The following is a 16621-nucleotide window of genomic DNA, read 5'->3' on the forward strand; positions in this document are numbered from 1 at the left end:
ACAGAACAGGGGCCTGTCCCAGGGAGCCCCGAGGCGCCAATGTCTATAATGCTGAAACCCCAGGAACAAAGAGGAGAAAGCATGGTGATCACGTGAGGAAGAACAAAGTGTCCAAAGATACTGTTCATGAAAATGAAACTGATTTGTTTTGAGAACTAAATTTCTCACCCACTTAAAAAATATCCAAAGAATGTACTGGCCAGGGTAATTTTATTTTGTTATATTCTTCCCCTCCCACACAAATATTGTAGAAGCTGGTAGGGAATGGAATGGGTAGGTTAAATGAACAACACTGTCTTGGAAGCTGATGGGACAGAACCTACGCATGTTTTACTCCCTCTCTAAAGTGTTTTGATCTCATTGATGGAGCTCCCTTTCTCCAGGCACTGCTGCCTATTCAGTGTGCTTAGCAGACTGACTGGCCAGTCCTACATTGGCACGGCCAAAGCATGTTTGTTAAAGAAACATGAGGTCATTTCTTTCAAGCAATTAGTTGCACAAGAACATGTTTGCTTTCAAAACCAAATTCTGTCATTAAAAAAATGATTAGAGCTAATAAATGAGTTCAGCAAGGTTGCAAAATACAAGGGCTGTATACAAAAATCTGTTCTCTTTCTACACACCAGCAAGGATCAATCTGAAACAAAAATTAAGAAAATAATTCAATTTACAAGAGCATCAAAAATAAGAAGGGGTGCCTGGGTGGCTCAGTTGGTTAAGGATCTGCCTTTGGCTGAGGTCATGATCTTGAGGTCCTAGGAATGAGCCCTGTATTGGGCTCCTTGCTCAGTGGGGAGTCTGCTTCTCCCTCTCCCTCTGCTCCTCCCCTTTGCTTATGCTATTTCTCAAATAAATAAATAAATAATCTTTTAAAAAAATAATACAATACTTAGGAATAAATGTAACAAAATAAGTATAAGACTTATTTTGAAAACCACAAAACAGTTTTGGAAGAAATGAAAGAAGATCTAGGGGCGCCTGGGTGGCTCAGTGGGTTGAGCCGCTGCCTTCGGCTCAGGTCATGATCTCAGGGTCCTGGGATCGAGTCCCGCATCGGGCTCTCTGCTCAGCAGGGAGCCTGCTTCCCTCTCTCTCTCTCTCTACCTGCCTCTCCATCTACTTGTGATCTCTCTCTGTCAAATAAATAAATAAAATCTTTAAAAAAAAAAAAGAAAGAAGATCTAAATAAATGGAAAGATATCCCATATTCATGGATTAGTAGACTCAATATAATTAAGATGGCAATAATACTCAAAGTTATCTACAGATTCAACATAATCACTATTAAAACCCCAGCTGTCATTTTTGCAGAGGTTGATAAACCATCCTAAAATCAATATGGAAACACAAGAGACCCAGAATAGCCAAAATAATTTTGAAAAGAGGAAAGCTGGAAGACTCACACTTCCAATTTCAATACTGCAAGCTGCAGTGAACAAGAATTTGGCGTAGTGGGCACTTGGGTGGCTGTCTGTTAAGTGCCTGATCTGAATTTGGCTCAGGTCATGATCTTAGGGTAGTGAGATAGAGCTCCACAGTGGGCCCCATACTGAATGTGGAGCCTGCTTAAGATTCTCTCTCCCTGGATGGGGGATAGAGTAATTGGGTGATGGGCATTAAGGGGCACATGTGATGTGATGAGCACTGGGTGTTATATGCAACTAATGAATCATTGTACACTACATCAAAAACTAATGATGTACTTTACGTTGGCTAACTGAATTTGAACAACAGCAAAAAAGAAAGTTGCATTCTAAACAGAAAAAAAAAAAGATTCTATTTCCCGCTCCCTCTGCCCCCTCACCCCATCTCGTACACACTCTCTCTCTTTCTCAAATAAATAAATAAATAATATTTTTAAAAAAAACTAGTGGAATGGAATGGAGAATCCAGAAATAAACTCATACATCTATGGTCAATTGATTTTCAACATGAATGCCCACTCAATAGAGAAAGAATAGTCTTCTCAACAAATAGTGCTTTTCAGCAAGTGGATAGCCATGTGCAAAAGAATGAAGCTGGACCCCTATCTCACACCATATTAAAAAAAAAACAAAAAAACAAACTCAAAATAGGTAAAAAAACTAAATGCAAGAGCTAAAACTTTAAAACTTTCAGAAGGAAACATAAGGGAAAAATATTCATGACCTTGGACTAGGAAATGATGCTTTGTTTGACACCAAAAGCACAAGCAACAACAGGAAAAAAATAGATAAATTAGGCTTTATCAAAATTAAAACTTGTGCTTTAGGGGCACCCAGTGTGGGGCCTATTTAAAAGTGAAACAGCAAGACAAACAAAAAAACCCCTTGTGCATCCAAGTTCACCATCAAGACAGTGAAAAGAGAATCCAGAGAATGGGAGAAAATATTTGCAAATCACATATCTGGTAAGGGTCTAGTATCCAGAGTCTATGAAGAATTCTTACAACTCAGCAAAGAAAGAACCCAACAACCTAATCAAAAAATGGGCAAAGCACTTGAATGGATGTTTCACCACAGAAGATATACAAATGACCACTAAGTACATGAAGAAATGCTGAACATCCTTAGTCATTCAAGAAATGTAAACCCAAACCACAAGATACCATTTAACACCCACCAGCTTGGCTATTAAAAGATGGACAATAACAAATGCTGACAGGGGTGTGAAGAATCTGGAAGCCTTATACATTGCTGGTAAGAATGTAAAGGGATGCAGCCACTTCAGAAAATAATTTGGCAGTCCTTCAAAAAATTAACCACACAGGGGCGCCTGGGTGGCTCAGTGGGTTAAGCCGCTGCCTTCGGCTCGGGTCATGGTCTCAGGGTCCTGGGATCGAGTCCCGCATTGGGCTCTCTGCTCAGTGGGGAGCCTGCTTCCCTCTCTCTCTCTCTGCCTGCCTCTCCATCTACTTGTGGTTTCTCTCTGTCAAATAAATACATTAAAAAAAAAAAATTAACCATACAGTCACCATACAATCCAGCAATTTCACTCTTAAGTGTACACCCAAGAGAACTGAAAACATATGTCCCCATGAACTCTTGGCTGCAAATGTTTATAGTAGCATTATCTGCAATGGCCAAAAAGTGGACACAACCCAAGTGTCTTTCAATGGATGAATGGATAAATATGGTATATCCACACAATAGAATACTACTCGGCCATGAAAACAAATGAAGTACTAATACATGCTACAAGGTTCATGAACCTTGCAACATTACGCTAGTGAAGGAAGCCAGACACAGAAGTTTGCATACTGAGACACCTGGGTGGATCAGTCTGTTGGGCGTCTGCCTTTGGCTTAGGTCATGATACCAGGGTGCTGGGACTGAGTCCCACATCAGGCTCCCTGCTCAGAGAGGAGTCTACTTCTCCCTTTCTCCCTGCCCCCCTGCACTACCACTCCCTGCTTGTTCTCTCTCTCTCTCTCTCTCAAATAAATAAAATCTTAAGGAAAAAACCCCGCAAAGGTCAGATATTATATAATTCCATTTATGTGAAATGTCCAGAATAAGCAAGTTCATAGTGAACGTAGATTAGGGGTTGCCAGGGGCTAGGAGGATTGGGGGTGGGGAGCGGCCACTGATGGGTATGAGGTTTTTTCCTAGGGTGATGAAAATGTTCGGGAATTATTAGATAGTGGGGATGGTTAAGCAACTCTATGAATCATATTGAATCATCTGCTTTAGAAGGGTGAATTACACGGCGTGTGAATTACGTCTAAACAACTCCAATTCTGTACCAGTCTTAATAAATATTAATAAAGCTTCACTGTGCCTACAATGTCCCCCACTGTCCTCCAAGATCTGGCCCCAAACGTCCAGTTTTATCCCCAACTCTGCCCCCTTTAAGGAAGTTCTACTCTCCCCTCCTCGTCTTTGTTCCCACTGAGTCCTGCTTCCCTTGCATCTCTCCACACCTGAATCCTACCCCCAGGGCTGCAAACCAGTGGAGCTGTATTCCATCTCCAGTTGAATCTAGCCTGCAGATGGGTTCACAGTGGGGGTTTGGGTGTTTGATCTTCTAACTGAATTAGTTACCAAGAGGAGATTTTACATGAATGTTGGTATTCTGGCTAAGGTGGACTCTGCTGGCTGCTGATTCAATGGCCATGCTCCTCTTCCTCCCTGTTAAGGGAACCCAGTCCACCTCAGTGGATGAACCATGTTATCCCACTTACCTCTGCAGGGACTGATCTGGGGTGGCTATTTGAGCAGTCAGAGCTCTGAGCCACAGGCAACAGAGGAAAGCTCTAGCTGTTTGAACAGAAAACGGTTTATTATGTGTCGGAAGCCAGCTGACCATCAAGTTAATGTAGCTTAAGTGCTGGAGCCCTCCCTTGCACGGCCCCCTGTGAATGTTCTAGGTTAGAAAGGGAAGCCAAGCTACAATCAGTGGGCATTTCTATGTGAACATTTCTGGAAAATACCTTAAAGATATCCAGGAGAATGGGACCTGAACTTTCCAAGGTAAGTATTTAGTATGATTTCTCTACTCATTCTAAACAAATGTTCATTTTCATAATTAATTTTCCATGTTAATGAACTGGATGATCCAGATGTTATAATTACAGACCAGGATTTTAGAGCAGCTATTATAGCTATGCTCAAAGTGATAAATGAAAAGATGCTTATATTGAATGAACAAATGAGAAATCCCAGTAGAGAAATAGAAACTGTAAAAAAATAAAATAAAATAAAAATTATACAGAACTAACTGGAAATTCCAAAACCAAAAATTCAAATATTTGAAAGGAGGCTGGAAGAGTAAGTCTCCAGGACTCTACCCTGGAGGGGTGTAGGATCATGAGGCTAAAAATTCTTCAAACATAGCAGGGTGTTCAAGGGCACCACACAGTCAGAAAACATGGCAAGTGTCTAGCTCTAAAGTCTGTGACCCAGTTCTGCCTAATGAGACAAAATGGAGTGTCCTGGTAAAAAGAGAAAAGGAGTGACCTCATCTCCTCTACCCTTCTTTCTGCCTTGAACTGCTGTGTCAGGAGAACATGATGATACTTGGAGCTATGGCAGCCATTTTGCAACCTTGAGGAGTAGTAGTGAGAAGGGAGACACAGAAGCTAAGCCAGAGCCCTGATACTGCAGATCTGCTAATATACCATAGAACCCCTCACCTCTGGATTTCTTGTCATGTGAGATAATAAACTTCTCTTAATTGGGTATTTAATTCTCTTAATTGTTGTTTACAGTAAAAGTACATCTTAACTAAAACACAGCTTCTCTTGAAAACAGAGATCTGGCAAGACCAGACTTACTAGCCTCTTAGGGTAAGACCTTTCTAGTCATAGACTTGCTAGGTCCCCACAGGCCAATGAGTTTACAATCCCTGCTTTATACATCTCTGGAGAGATGAATCAATTGTCTTCTCTCCTACAAAGCCCTCCCTGTCTCCAGCCTCCCTGCACCCTCAACCCCACCTGGCTAGAAGTAATCTTCCTCTCCTTGGAATTCCCATAGTTTTGTGGCTGTGTCCATCTCCTGTCATAATTGTGCATTCCGTCCCCTCTCACTTGGCCGTCATCCTTCTGAGGGCGGGAACCACACCCTATTCATCCCTGAATCTCCCTCTGCCGTCTAGCAAAGTACTGAATACAGGACACACTCAATGCATCTTTTCTAAATAAGAAAAGTCCCTGCAGTGAAAAATGTCAGTGTTCTGAAATATCCCATTCTCCAAGCTCACCAAGGAGCTTTTAACCAGTGACTTGTGCTTCTTCTCAAACTAGGACAATAGTATCCACCTTACCCCAAAACTTCAGTGACCCATGGACCTGAACTCTGTTCAGCCCTCAGCCCTGGTGACCCGGAGTACACCTGTAAAAGTCCACTCTGAAGCCTCAGCCTGCCTCGGCAATCCCTTTACTTGGGAGGCATGTTGGGATACAGGTAATATTCTAAAACCTTCCCCATTTAGGAAAGGATGGAAATGTATACACATGCGAATCTCCGAAAGGCCAGGCAACCTGAAAACACATTACAGTGATCATAGTCCCAATGGGAGGGAAGGCAGCTCAAGGCTCTGGCCCCGGGGGGCTGTGTCCCACAGAGGATGGGGTCCTGCGGAGCACCTCAAGTTGCTAACAAATCCTGAGTAGCAGGACTTCCTTTTATATCAATCCTGGCTCTAACTTCACCTTGCAAATGCTTCTTGAACTGGTGGCTGATTTTTAGTTACAGCTTTTGCTAGACTCTCTCATGGTACCTAGTTCTTGTCTCTAAACTTGTTTTTAATTTTGGTAAAACAAAAACAAAAAACAAGTAACATAAAGTTTTCCATCTTAATCATTTGGAAGTGTACAGCTCAGTTGTGTTAAGTACACTCCCACTGTTGGGCGGCTATCTCCGCCGTCCATCTCCAGAACTATCTCATCCTCTGCACCCATTAAACATGAACTCTCCATCCATTCTACCCTTCTGCCTCTATGAATTTGATGCCCGTAGGTATTTCTGATAAGTGGAAAGTGTTTGTCCTTTTGTGCCTGGCTTGTTCATTTACTGTAAGGTCCTCAAAGGTTATCCACATTGTAACATGTGTCAGAATTTCCTTTTTTTTTTTTTTTAAGAATTTCCCTTCTTTTTAACACTAAACAATATCCCACTGCATGTGTATATCATGTTTTGTTTATTCACTCATCTTTCAGTGACATTTGGGTTACTTCCAACTTTTGGCTATCATGACTAATGCTACTTCGAATGTGGGTGTACAAATATGTTTAAGTCCCTTCTTTCGGTTCGTTTGCAGACCTGGCCTTTGACTTTCCCCAAATCAGTCAAGATCCTGACCTTGGGGATGGAATTCTCTAGGCCAGTCTCTATTCCAGTGGGAGAGAAAGAGAAGCCTAGGCTGGGCTTGCAGGTGATGCGAGCCAGAGCTGAACCGGCTGGGAACTCCAGAGCAGGTTCCTGCCCCTCCCGACAGAAGGCAAATAAGGGACAATGTGGCAAGAAGTAAAGAAGAGTGGGATGTCCCCTCTGCCCCTGCGGGAGGAGACACATACCACTGCACAGAGGAGAAGAGCAAGACAAGGAAGGCCTCTGTTCCCCCAAAGGGCAGGCATGCCGCAGAGGAGGCCCTAGACGCTCAAGAAAGGGCAGCCCAGGCTGCAGGGGCAGAGGTTACGAAAAGGATGGGGATGCCGGGACTGGTGCTATTCAGACTTCAGTTGCAAGGGTCCCGGCATACAGATCAGGGGTAAAGGGTATGGGAGGGGGGAGCAGGAGGAGTCTGGAATACTCTCATTTGACAGATGGGCCTCCGCTCAGCCAACTCCTGAAGTACAAGAGGCACAAAAGCAGAAGTCTGAAGGGCTGGTTGGGGCGGGGTTGGGGGGGAGCTTGAGGGTGCATTGTAGGTCTCTAACTCTGGCCTTCTGAGCTACATACGTGCTTTTGCGTTTTAGTGGGAGTGTGGGCAGACTGAAGCTGTGGGCAAAGGTGGGGTCTAGATGCCTGTGAATCCCTCTCCCAGTCTGCTGTAAGCACCTTTCTGCTGGCTACGTGATATTTTTTGGTGCCAAAGTGTCTAGGTTCAGATACCAAATGAGGACAGCCTGGGAAGGTGCCGCCACTAAAGGGAAAATTGATTGCTCTGTGGAGCTCTGAACATCCTCAAGTATAAAGATGACTTAAATCACCCCTTCGATGCCAGGACCAAGGTATAGACTCAAGGCTTCCATTTTTGCCCAGACCAAACTTAAGGGGCTCCTCTGATGTCCTAGGAGCCAAGGGGGACTGCCAGTGGGGGCATAGTGTCAAGGCTCTTCCCCTTTGTGACTCCAGCTTGAGGAGCTTCCCTGAGTTGATGCAGATGTTCCTGAAATACCCCTCCACCGCACCCCCCAGCTGCAAGCAAACTGGGACTCTCAGGAAGAACTCAGAGGCAAGCTGTCCCCTTAAATCCAGAAAACACAACTTCCAGACTGTTCTGGGATCCCAAGAGTCTGTGAGGTCAGCCTGGACTTGGCCACAGTGACATGGATCTGAAGCCAGATCAAGGTGCCAAGGAGCCTGTTGGCTCAGCTTTTTACTAATGCTGGAGGCAGAGCCAAAGATGGCCTGATGTCTCCGTGCCGTGGTGACGCAAAGTCCCCATCAGCACCTCTCCTGCATGCTGGGCTCCACGGCTGCTGAGAGCTGTGTACTACGCAGGCTCTCGGGCTTGGGTTACTCAGGGCTCAAGTCTCCACCCTGCTCCCTAGTACTGACCAGACAGATGGAAGAGCCCATCCACGCTGAGATCCCAAAGGAGACTGAAGGCTCCCGAAGAAGTTTCTGGAGGCCACGTCAACAGCTAGAAGAAAAACAAAAACAAAAACAAAAAAAATGCCATTTAGGTTAGCTGGTATAATAGCAGTATGGTATAAAGGTAGTAAACCTTTACTACTCTGTATTAAATAAATCCCATTTAACCCTCACAAGTCCACGTGGTAGAAGGATCTTGCCATTACTGACATATTACAGGTGAGGAAATCACACTCAGAGGGCTCAAGCAGCTTCCTAGGGACATATAGCCAGTAAGGAGCAAAGCCAGGATTCAATCCCAGGCCTCTGTGACTTGAAATCTCCTACTCTGTCCACATCCTTGTGTGAGAGTTTTCGTCTTTCTACCCCTCATGCCCTGTGGCCACAGCCATGCCCCTCCAGGGCAGTTACTAGTGTGAGGAAGAGACACAGCTCGAAAGCAGAAAGTACACTCAGCTGGACAATGACAAGCCAGCTACTGTCCATGATCCTTACATCATTTCCAGGTCATTGCCTTAACTTACAATCATCTTAGGCCATGCTCTGGGAAGAAGTTGGTACTGAGTACCAACCCTCAAATAACCTGGTGTCGGGGGGCAGGTCACCAATCTGACTCACTGGGATCTTTACCTGAATGCTCCTTGAGTCTGAGGGTCATCAAGTGAGGATTTGGAATGTGGAGAGAACATGATGTGGAGATGAACAATGGGACAGCACCCCACCCCCAAAAGTCCATCCAGCCTGGGGACACACCAATGAGGCCAGGCCTTAGAGATGGGGCAGTGCCTTGGCGGCCCTCTTCCTGCCATGGTCAGTCATGCTGCATATTATACCATCCTTCTGAGAGTGCAGAGCAAAGCCTGCTGTGGGGGACTCTCTGGGCACATCCCCTCTTCAGGCCTGAAGCTCTCATCTCCAGGGGCTGGGGTTGTTGCTTGATGAGAGCCCTGAGCCAAGTCCCTCTCTGGGCAATGGCCTTGCAGTAAGGGAGCCTCACTTGAGGTCACACTCCCTTTCCAAGTGCAGCCTTAGTCTGCTATCTGGCCCCATTGGTACTGGAATCCAAAGGCCTGGACCCCTTGCCTCAAATGGAGCAACTCTAAAGTCACCCCATTTCCAGAGCATCTGCAGAACTGGCTGTAGCCTGTTGAATCTGCCCTGCCATTTGGCTTCCCCTTCTCCCAGCAACTCTCACTCTGCAGGAAGTGTGGCTTATGGGAACCCTCCCCAGGGAACCTCAGGGAAACCACATCTCAGAGTCATTGTCTCAAGGATCTGGGCCTATGATAGCCAGAACTCTGCTTTCCTCTTCTTCTCATAGCTTCTTGTAACTTCTACATACCTACCATTTCCAACAAGAATATACATTCACTGACAGCATATGCTACCTGCTTCTGTTCACCTTCCCCAGCAAGCCTCACCTTCCTCCAATTATACACTAGGGTTTCAGTGACCAGCTTAGGAATTCGTGAGCATTAAGGCCAAAGCTATTCACCCAGTGGCCACCACACACTCCACTAGGAGGGAGGGTGGTGGGGAGCAGGATTTAGTCTCCATGGGAACACAGGATGTCCTTTTCCAAAAAAACAGTTGAATGAGTGGGGTTGGAGAAATCTGCTTAGCTCACCCATCCCCTAGCTCTCAAATCAACCCCAGGCACATATATGAGCCCCCAGCAGCCCCATGACCCTACACACCTAGCTGCGTTTGCTTGGACTGGGGAAGGGAGTTGTCACTAAACCTTTACTGGATCAACAAGACTCCTTCCTGCGAATTAACTTGGTCATGGAGCCTGGCGAGTAGAGAGAAACTGAAGCCCATCTTGGGACCCTAAACCTTCCCCATTGTGGTTCCAGCTTTTCCTGAAGCCCAGCCATACCCCTACCCCTGGATTCCAGGAACCACCCCTGCATCTTTAGGAGAATCCCACCAACGGCTTCAGGGAGCCCCCGAGGATTTCTGCCTTCTCCTAGCCCTACTCCTCAGTCACAATGTGAGGTTCTGAAGAAGGCTGAGCACCATGGCCATATTCTGTACATTTACCTGGGACACCATTTCCAAGATCTTTCTATCCATAGAGCTTACTAAGTAGCAGGAACTCAACCCGAGTCTGAGAATGAATGAATGAATGCTACTGTTTCTATAGGAATATCTGTTCTAACAGGCAAAACCTCCAAAGTGAAATAGCAGAGTCCATCCTGCTAAGGCCTGTAAGACCTCAGCTGCAGTGCTCATCCCTCCCCTTCTGGAGATGAAGCTGTTGGGCAGAGTCTTGCCCAGAAGGCTCTCAAGGCCAAGAGCACCCTTTTCACTTATCTGGCTTCAGCCATTGGGTTAGGGAGAGCTTTTGTTTCTCCTTCCTGAAGATGGAGAACCAGAGCCATTGCACTAACATCATCCCTTCCTAATGACGTCCAGGCCCTGGGCAGAGCTGTGGTGGGACCCATAAGGACAAGGCAGGTCACAGGAATTTCTCACTTAGTTGTCACCTGGGACTGTGAGTCCCAGTTTACAGAGTAAGAAACTGAGTCAAAGAGGGGACATTAAATAACTCATCCAGGGTCACAGAGTAGAACAGGGCAGAGCTGGAACTCACAGCTAGTGTCTATCTGGCCTTGGGGCTAGGTTCTCTGTTCTATGGCCCCCTGCAGAGGTCACCGAGTTGGGAGAAGAGCTGGGCAGGGCTCACCCGCTCCTCCCCGGGTGGACTGACAGGGAAGGCACTTCATCTAGGTCAGGGTCACACAAGGACCCTCTGTGGGCCACATCTCAGATGGGCTCTTTGTGCCTCCCAATGCCTGATTGTGCATTTGGCCATATACTGTGCAAGGAACAGAGAGAAACTGCACTGACTAGGGGCAGAGAAGAATGGCAGCACTGTTCCCTATTCCCTTCTAACTGTCCCATTGGGCCTGGGGGAGGGCAGCAGCCACACTCTTGGGCCCCAGGAGCTGAGGGTGTCTTTTTCCTCTGAGGCAGGGAGGGGCATGCTGGGAAGGATCCCAGAAGGGAGAGGAGAGAGTAGGGGGGCCTTTTCTGGAAGGCAGCCAGCCAGTCCACCCAGGCTGGGGAGTTCCTAAACAACCCACCCTGCATGGTGGCTCTAATTTACAGCTGGGGTCCAGGCCCCAACTGGCAGGAAGAGACCAGCTGGAGCTTGTGACCTGCCCGTCCCCAGGCAGTGATGGCTCTGGGTAGGGGCCAAGGCCAGCATCCTCACACATTGCATTCAGATGACAGCAGGTGGTCCTGTCCCTGGGCTATTCCTGCCGGCTTCTGTCTTTCTCAGGGTGGAGGTTTTAAGCCTTGGGCACGTTACCTCAAGGCAAAACATTTCAGCAGCCAGAGGAGGAGAAAGGGGTAGACACAGAGTAGCTGTTCTAGACTTTTCCAGGCATCCTACAACTCCACCGAGAGGGGGAAATGCTCAAACACCTGGGCACACACCCAGCTGTGAACGCACAAGGGCCCTCACCCTTCTAAGGGTGCTGCAGGGCCCGGACCTGGGACTTGGGAGGGGCGAGGAGCAGCGTGGACACAATGGAAGCTCCTGTTGAGTAACCAGGAGTCACAGAGGGCTCTGTGGGTTACAGGCGATACCTGGTGAGGCCCAGGCTCTGGTGGTGAGTGGATGGAGACCACAGGCTGGTCCCGGGACTCTGTGATGATGGGGGGCATCCTAGGCTGCCTCCCTCGAACCTCTTGCCCCCGCTGGGACACACCCGGCAGCACCCAAGGCCAGAAGAGGGACATGCCCATCCCCCCACCCCACCCACTCCTGCCCAGGCTCTTCGGCCAGCGTGCTCCCGCCACCTAGTGGCAGGTCTGTGCTCCTCACCTGGAAGAGCCACCGGAGCAGGGCCACTGGGCAGTCGGGGGTGTGCAAGTAGAGGTTGCTCAGGAGGCCCATGCGCAGGAAGGAGAGCTGCTGGGCGGGCGGGCAGCTGCGGAGGCAGAGGATTGAGGTCAGGGTAGGTGGGAGGCCCTCCATGCAGGCGGCCTGGCAGCCTTTCCTCAATACGCCTGAGGAAGCCACGGGGGGCGGGGGGTGTGGGGATCCCATATTGCATCCTCACCTGACCCCAGAATCACGGCAGCAACTGTTAGGGACACAAACGCTTCGAGCTCCGATGCCAGGAGCTGTCAGAAGGAAAAACCACCCACACCCATGCCATCACTGGAGTCATTTGACCTTCCTGAACGTGGCTCAGTGTTCGAAGCACAAGAGGGGAAGGGACGTTTTTTGTCCTTTTTCCTGTGGGGGAGGGGGAAAGGAAGGTATTTACCGAGGTTGTAGAAAGGACCCCTGTGGAGGTGAGGAGGGAACCCAGGAGTCACGGCCTTTAGCCCAGGGCCCTGGGCGGCTCCCAGGCAGGCAGAATTACCAGCGGGGCCCACGTGGGGCCGGCGTCTGAGCTCTGGTTACACAGAGCATTTCTGCCCCATCTTGTGTTTTTCCGAAACAAAGGACACCTGAGAAGATGGGAAAATAACAGAAAGGGGCCCAAGACAGAGCCATTCGGGGAAGGAAAGAACAAACAAGGGTGCCATGGAGGGTTCTTCAGAAACCACCGGAGGGGCCGAGTCAAGAGGAGATGGTGGCACTGAGACTCGCCTCCCACCTGTGCTCCTACCCTGCGCTTTCCCTTACCGCAGGACCCTAGTGGGCCTCTCCTTGCTACCGGGAGCTCCCAGACTCAAAGGGCCAGTGTGGAGAGGAGCCTAGCTTTGAGTACTCTTGCCACCCCACAGACTGTCTGGGCAGACAGGATCCCACAGCCCTGTAAAAGGAGTTGAAGTATTTCATGTGGTCATAGGGCCTTTGGTGCAAGGTGTTTCAGAAGTCACTTCAGAAGGGCTGGCTGGACTGTGTCACCCTTCCTGGTGACCCCCAGAGAGGCTGGGTTTGGGGCAGGCTGCTTCTCCTCTGCTCTCTTGTTCTACATGATGCTCCTAAGGCAATGAATAGGATTCTAGGAAATGAAAAAAGGAATTTCAGGTCCGTCCTCCTTTTTTTCATGGCCAAATCCACGCAAAGAATATTTCAGACAGCATTTAAAGTCATGACTCTAGATAGAAATTTCTTCGGTTGGCCCAGCCTCTTCTTCTCCTTTTTAAAAAGGACACATTTTAATCTGCCAGGAACAGAATGCTCCAAAACAAAGATTCTCCTCTGAGCCAAGTTGCTGTCTCCTTGAGTATGTCCAGGCAATTTACAAATTGTATATATTTTTTTTCCAAATTATTTAAGTTCAGAGGAGAAAGCGGCTTTGTTCCTAGGTCTGTGAAGCTGACCACTCTCAAACAGACCTTTATTTGTACATACGAACACGTGTGCACCCCAGGGCTGCTGGCACACTCTGCTCTAATTCACGTGCTCTGTCACCCGGACACTTTCAGGGCCCGACCCTGCAATGCATGTGCAGTTCGAGCCCTGCACCCTGAGTGCAGACAATACCCCAGCAGACAATGCCTAGAAGACCTCACAGATTGGCAGGCCTTGGCTGGAGGCCATGTGGCAAGGAGGCTGGTGCCCCAGGGACTCTAAGGAGACTCTGGCTCTGGCATTCTGCTCAGGGGGGCACCTCTCTAGTTTCTCAGTAGGAGAACTGATTGTACAAACCCCTGTTGGCTCGGATCAACACATTTCCAAATGCTGCTCTGAGGGAGAAATACCCTTCGGTTTACAATGTCTCCTTTGGGCTATGCCAGTCTCGCAGCACAGTTTCTGCCAGAGAAAAGATCAGTCTGCCTTCAAGTTCTCTGCTGCCCAGTGAGGGTTAGCCGGTAAGGCAAGGAGCAAGAGATAGGCAGAAGGGCAGCCCAGCTGTGCCTTGAAGCGAATGGCTTTCAAGGAATTCTGAGCTTAGAGCTCCATGAGATGCAAGGAATCTCTGCAGGCTGCTGGACCCCAAGCCCAGTGTGCATGCTCCAGGAGGGGAATGCTGCTTCATCTCAGTGGAACCACGAGCCTTCTCCCCTTCAGTGCAAGGGGCAAGGCTGACTGCAGCTACTGTCCTGATCTGCGGCAGGAAGGGAAGCCTGGAGGAAAAGGGTTGGCAAAGTAGGAGTGTGTACTGAAAACTCAAAACCCTTGGGTTACAGAATCACTTGTTAAGTTTGCAAAAACCCATGGCATGTCCACAAACCAAGAATGTGGACACCGGGTCCAAATGGGTGACTCTGCCTTTTGCAAAGCCAATGCTAAGTCCGAAGTCATCCTGAGAATGTCAGAAGACCCCGGAGTGAGAAGGGGAGGGATGGGGCCTCCTGGGCAGCAGATGCCATGCAGGCCTGGCTGGATGAGAAGTCCCAGCTGTCAGCCCTGAGGATCCCAGTAAAAGAGGTTCCCATCTGGGATGAGACACAGCCACAGTCAAGAATACTGCTAACCCTCAGACCCCGTGGCAAAGACAGAAGGCTGCAGGAGCTGAAGGAAATAAGAGGGGGATGGTGGAAATTGAGAGGGGGATTAGTCCCAAAGGGGAATCGAACAAAACACAGGTCAGCTTGGGTCAGCAGGTTGGGCTCCTGGGCCGAGCTGGCACCTTCTACCTGGACCGTATGTTCCTGATAATGCCCAAGTCAACATTCCTCTAGGCTCTCTATCTTCATGTATTTTCTGGGCAGCAGTCCTGGAGGGCAAAGGATCCAAATGCCTTGGGAATCCCAAGTGATGGCAGAGGGATAAGCACCAAGTGTAGTTATTTATACAGTATCAGTTTCTGCATCTTTGCCAAGTTCCTCAAGAGCAAGTTTAAGTAAAATGCCAAAGGAGAATAGAACGGAATAATGGTCAGAGTTTCCATCCCCATTCCTCCTCTTTTTCTTTCTTTTGTTTAAAAATGAGTGAGCACCCTTTGGGTCAGAAGTCCAGGGATCCCAGCAACGCCCCAGCAGGGTGCTTCTGTTGGCTCTTTATTTTTGGGGGACAGTTGGACCAGCTGGGCACTCTGGTCCATCCACACTCTGTAACTGATGGATTTATTTCACCTGGGGCTTCAACCCCGTTGTGCCAGTGAGACAGAGAAACAGAAGGGACCCCAGAAAAAAAGAAGAAAAAAAAAAAAAAGAAGAAAAAAAGGAGAAAAAAAAAGCTATTTTTTTTTGCTTCTTATCCTGTTTCTGTTCTTGCTAGAACCTGCACCCCTCACCTCACTTTACACATTCCTGGTAATGTCAATAGGTTACATCTTCTTTGTAAGGGACAAGGAATCAATGATTCTCTAGAATAACCCCTAAGGAAGGACCAGGTGAGAGGGATGAGAGGAAGCCATCACATGCATATATCAGACCATTGACGAGACATCTGGATGCCAAGACCCCCTGATTCCAAGGAGTAACCCCCGGGGCTCTCATCTTTGGATATCTGAGGGGACATACACATCAGACCACTATCCTCAGTAAAAACCTCAGACCCCCAAACAAAGACGAGGCTCCTGCTCTTTTCCTTTCCCACTTGTCCGGACGCTCTGTGTCTCTCTCTACACATCTTCACCAAATTCTGCTTTTGCCTTCTGCTAGCTCATGTTTGATTCCCGTCCTGCATGAAGGCAGAGACCGTTTAATTGGCCCCACGGGAACCCCCCACTCCCCCCACCCCCCAGGTCCTCAGACCTGCCTGCCAGCAACACCAGGAAGAGGAAGAGGTCCTGGCAAAACAGAAGCTGGGAGCTGGCCTCAGGGAGACCCAGTGTACAAGCACACAGACACACACACAGCTCAGTGCCACCCGCCTCCTCCTGCCAAGACGTTTCCTGGAGGAAGGGCTCCCTGAGCATACACAATGAGCACCTCACTGGAACAGTGAGGTGGACAGCCCCCCACCCCCTTCCAGCGTGCTCTGTGGGGGCCCAGGGAAGATCATGAATCATTCAGCGGGCAATGTCCACCCTTCCTGGGGAGACGGCTCTGGCCTCAGAGCTGCATGTGGGCATAGGTCCCAACACTTCACTCAGGGGAATCGGATTTCCTTTTGAACAGCTGTCAAGGGAGGAAAAAGTTCAGCCCCTGATACCAACTTCTGTTGTAAAGGCACATGACTTTGGTTCCAGGGAACTGATCTGAGGTCACACATCCAGCTGGGTGATGAATGTGAGCAGACCGGCCAGGCCATCTCCGATCCTGGGGCTCCGGGCTCCAGGAGATGCGTTCTTGCATGGAAACCTAGGTAGGTGCTGCCTGGTGAGGACAAGGACTCCTGCAGCTGCCCTGTGCCCCGCCGTGCCAAGAGTGCCCACTTTGTACTGATACCCCTCTTCACAGATGGGTAAGGAGGCATGGATCTCTTTCAAGAGGTGGTTTTTAAAACTCGCATTCACTTTTCCCCCCTAAAACTTCTAATGGTAAAAATGAGATGTGTTCATAAAATACAGAATATA

The 16621-nt window shown here is 48.4% G+C and overlaps 1 protein-coding gene across 4 annotated transcripts in view; it reads right to left on the minus strand.

The window, feature by feature from the left end:
• Positions 1–16621, minus strand: part of FAM178B (family with sequence similarity 178 member B) — a 110659-nt gene that overhangs the window by 61897 nt on the left and 32141 nt on the right. For all 4 annotated transcript variants that reach the window (XM_045077765.1, XM_004752921.3, XM_045077764.1 and 1 more), the window contains 2 exons: positions 12079–12184; positions 8205–8289 (listed from right to left, as the gene is read on the minus strand). In XM_045077765.1, coding sequence (XP_044933700.1) covers positions 8205–8289; positions 12079–12184 — 191 coding nt within the window. The remainder of the gene's footprint in view (positions 1–8204; positions 8290–12078; positions 12185–16621) is intronic.

This window comes from Mustela putorius, unplaced genomic scaffold, assembly GCF_011764305.1.
Source record: "Mustela putorius furo isolate JIRA1106 unplaced genomic scaffold, ASM1176430v1.1 tig00000224_pilon_pilon_pilon, whole genome shotgun sequence".
Taxonomy (NCBI): domain Eukaryota; kingdom Metazoa; phylum Chordata; class Mammalia; order Carnivora; family Mustelidae; genus Mustela; species Mustela putorius.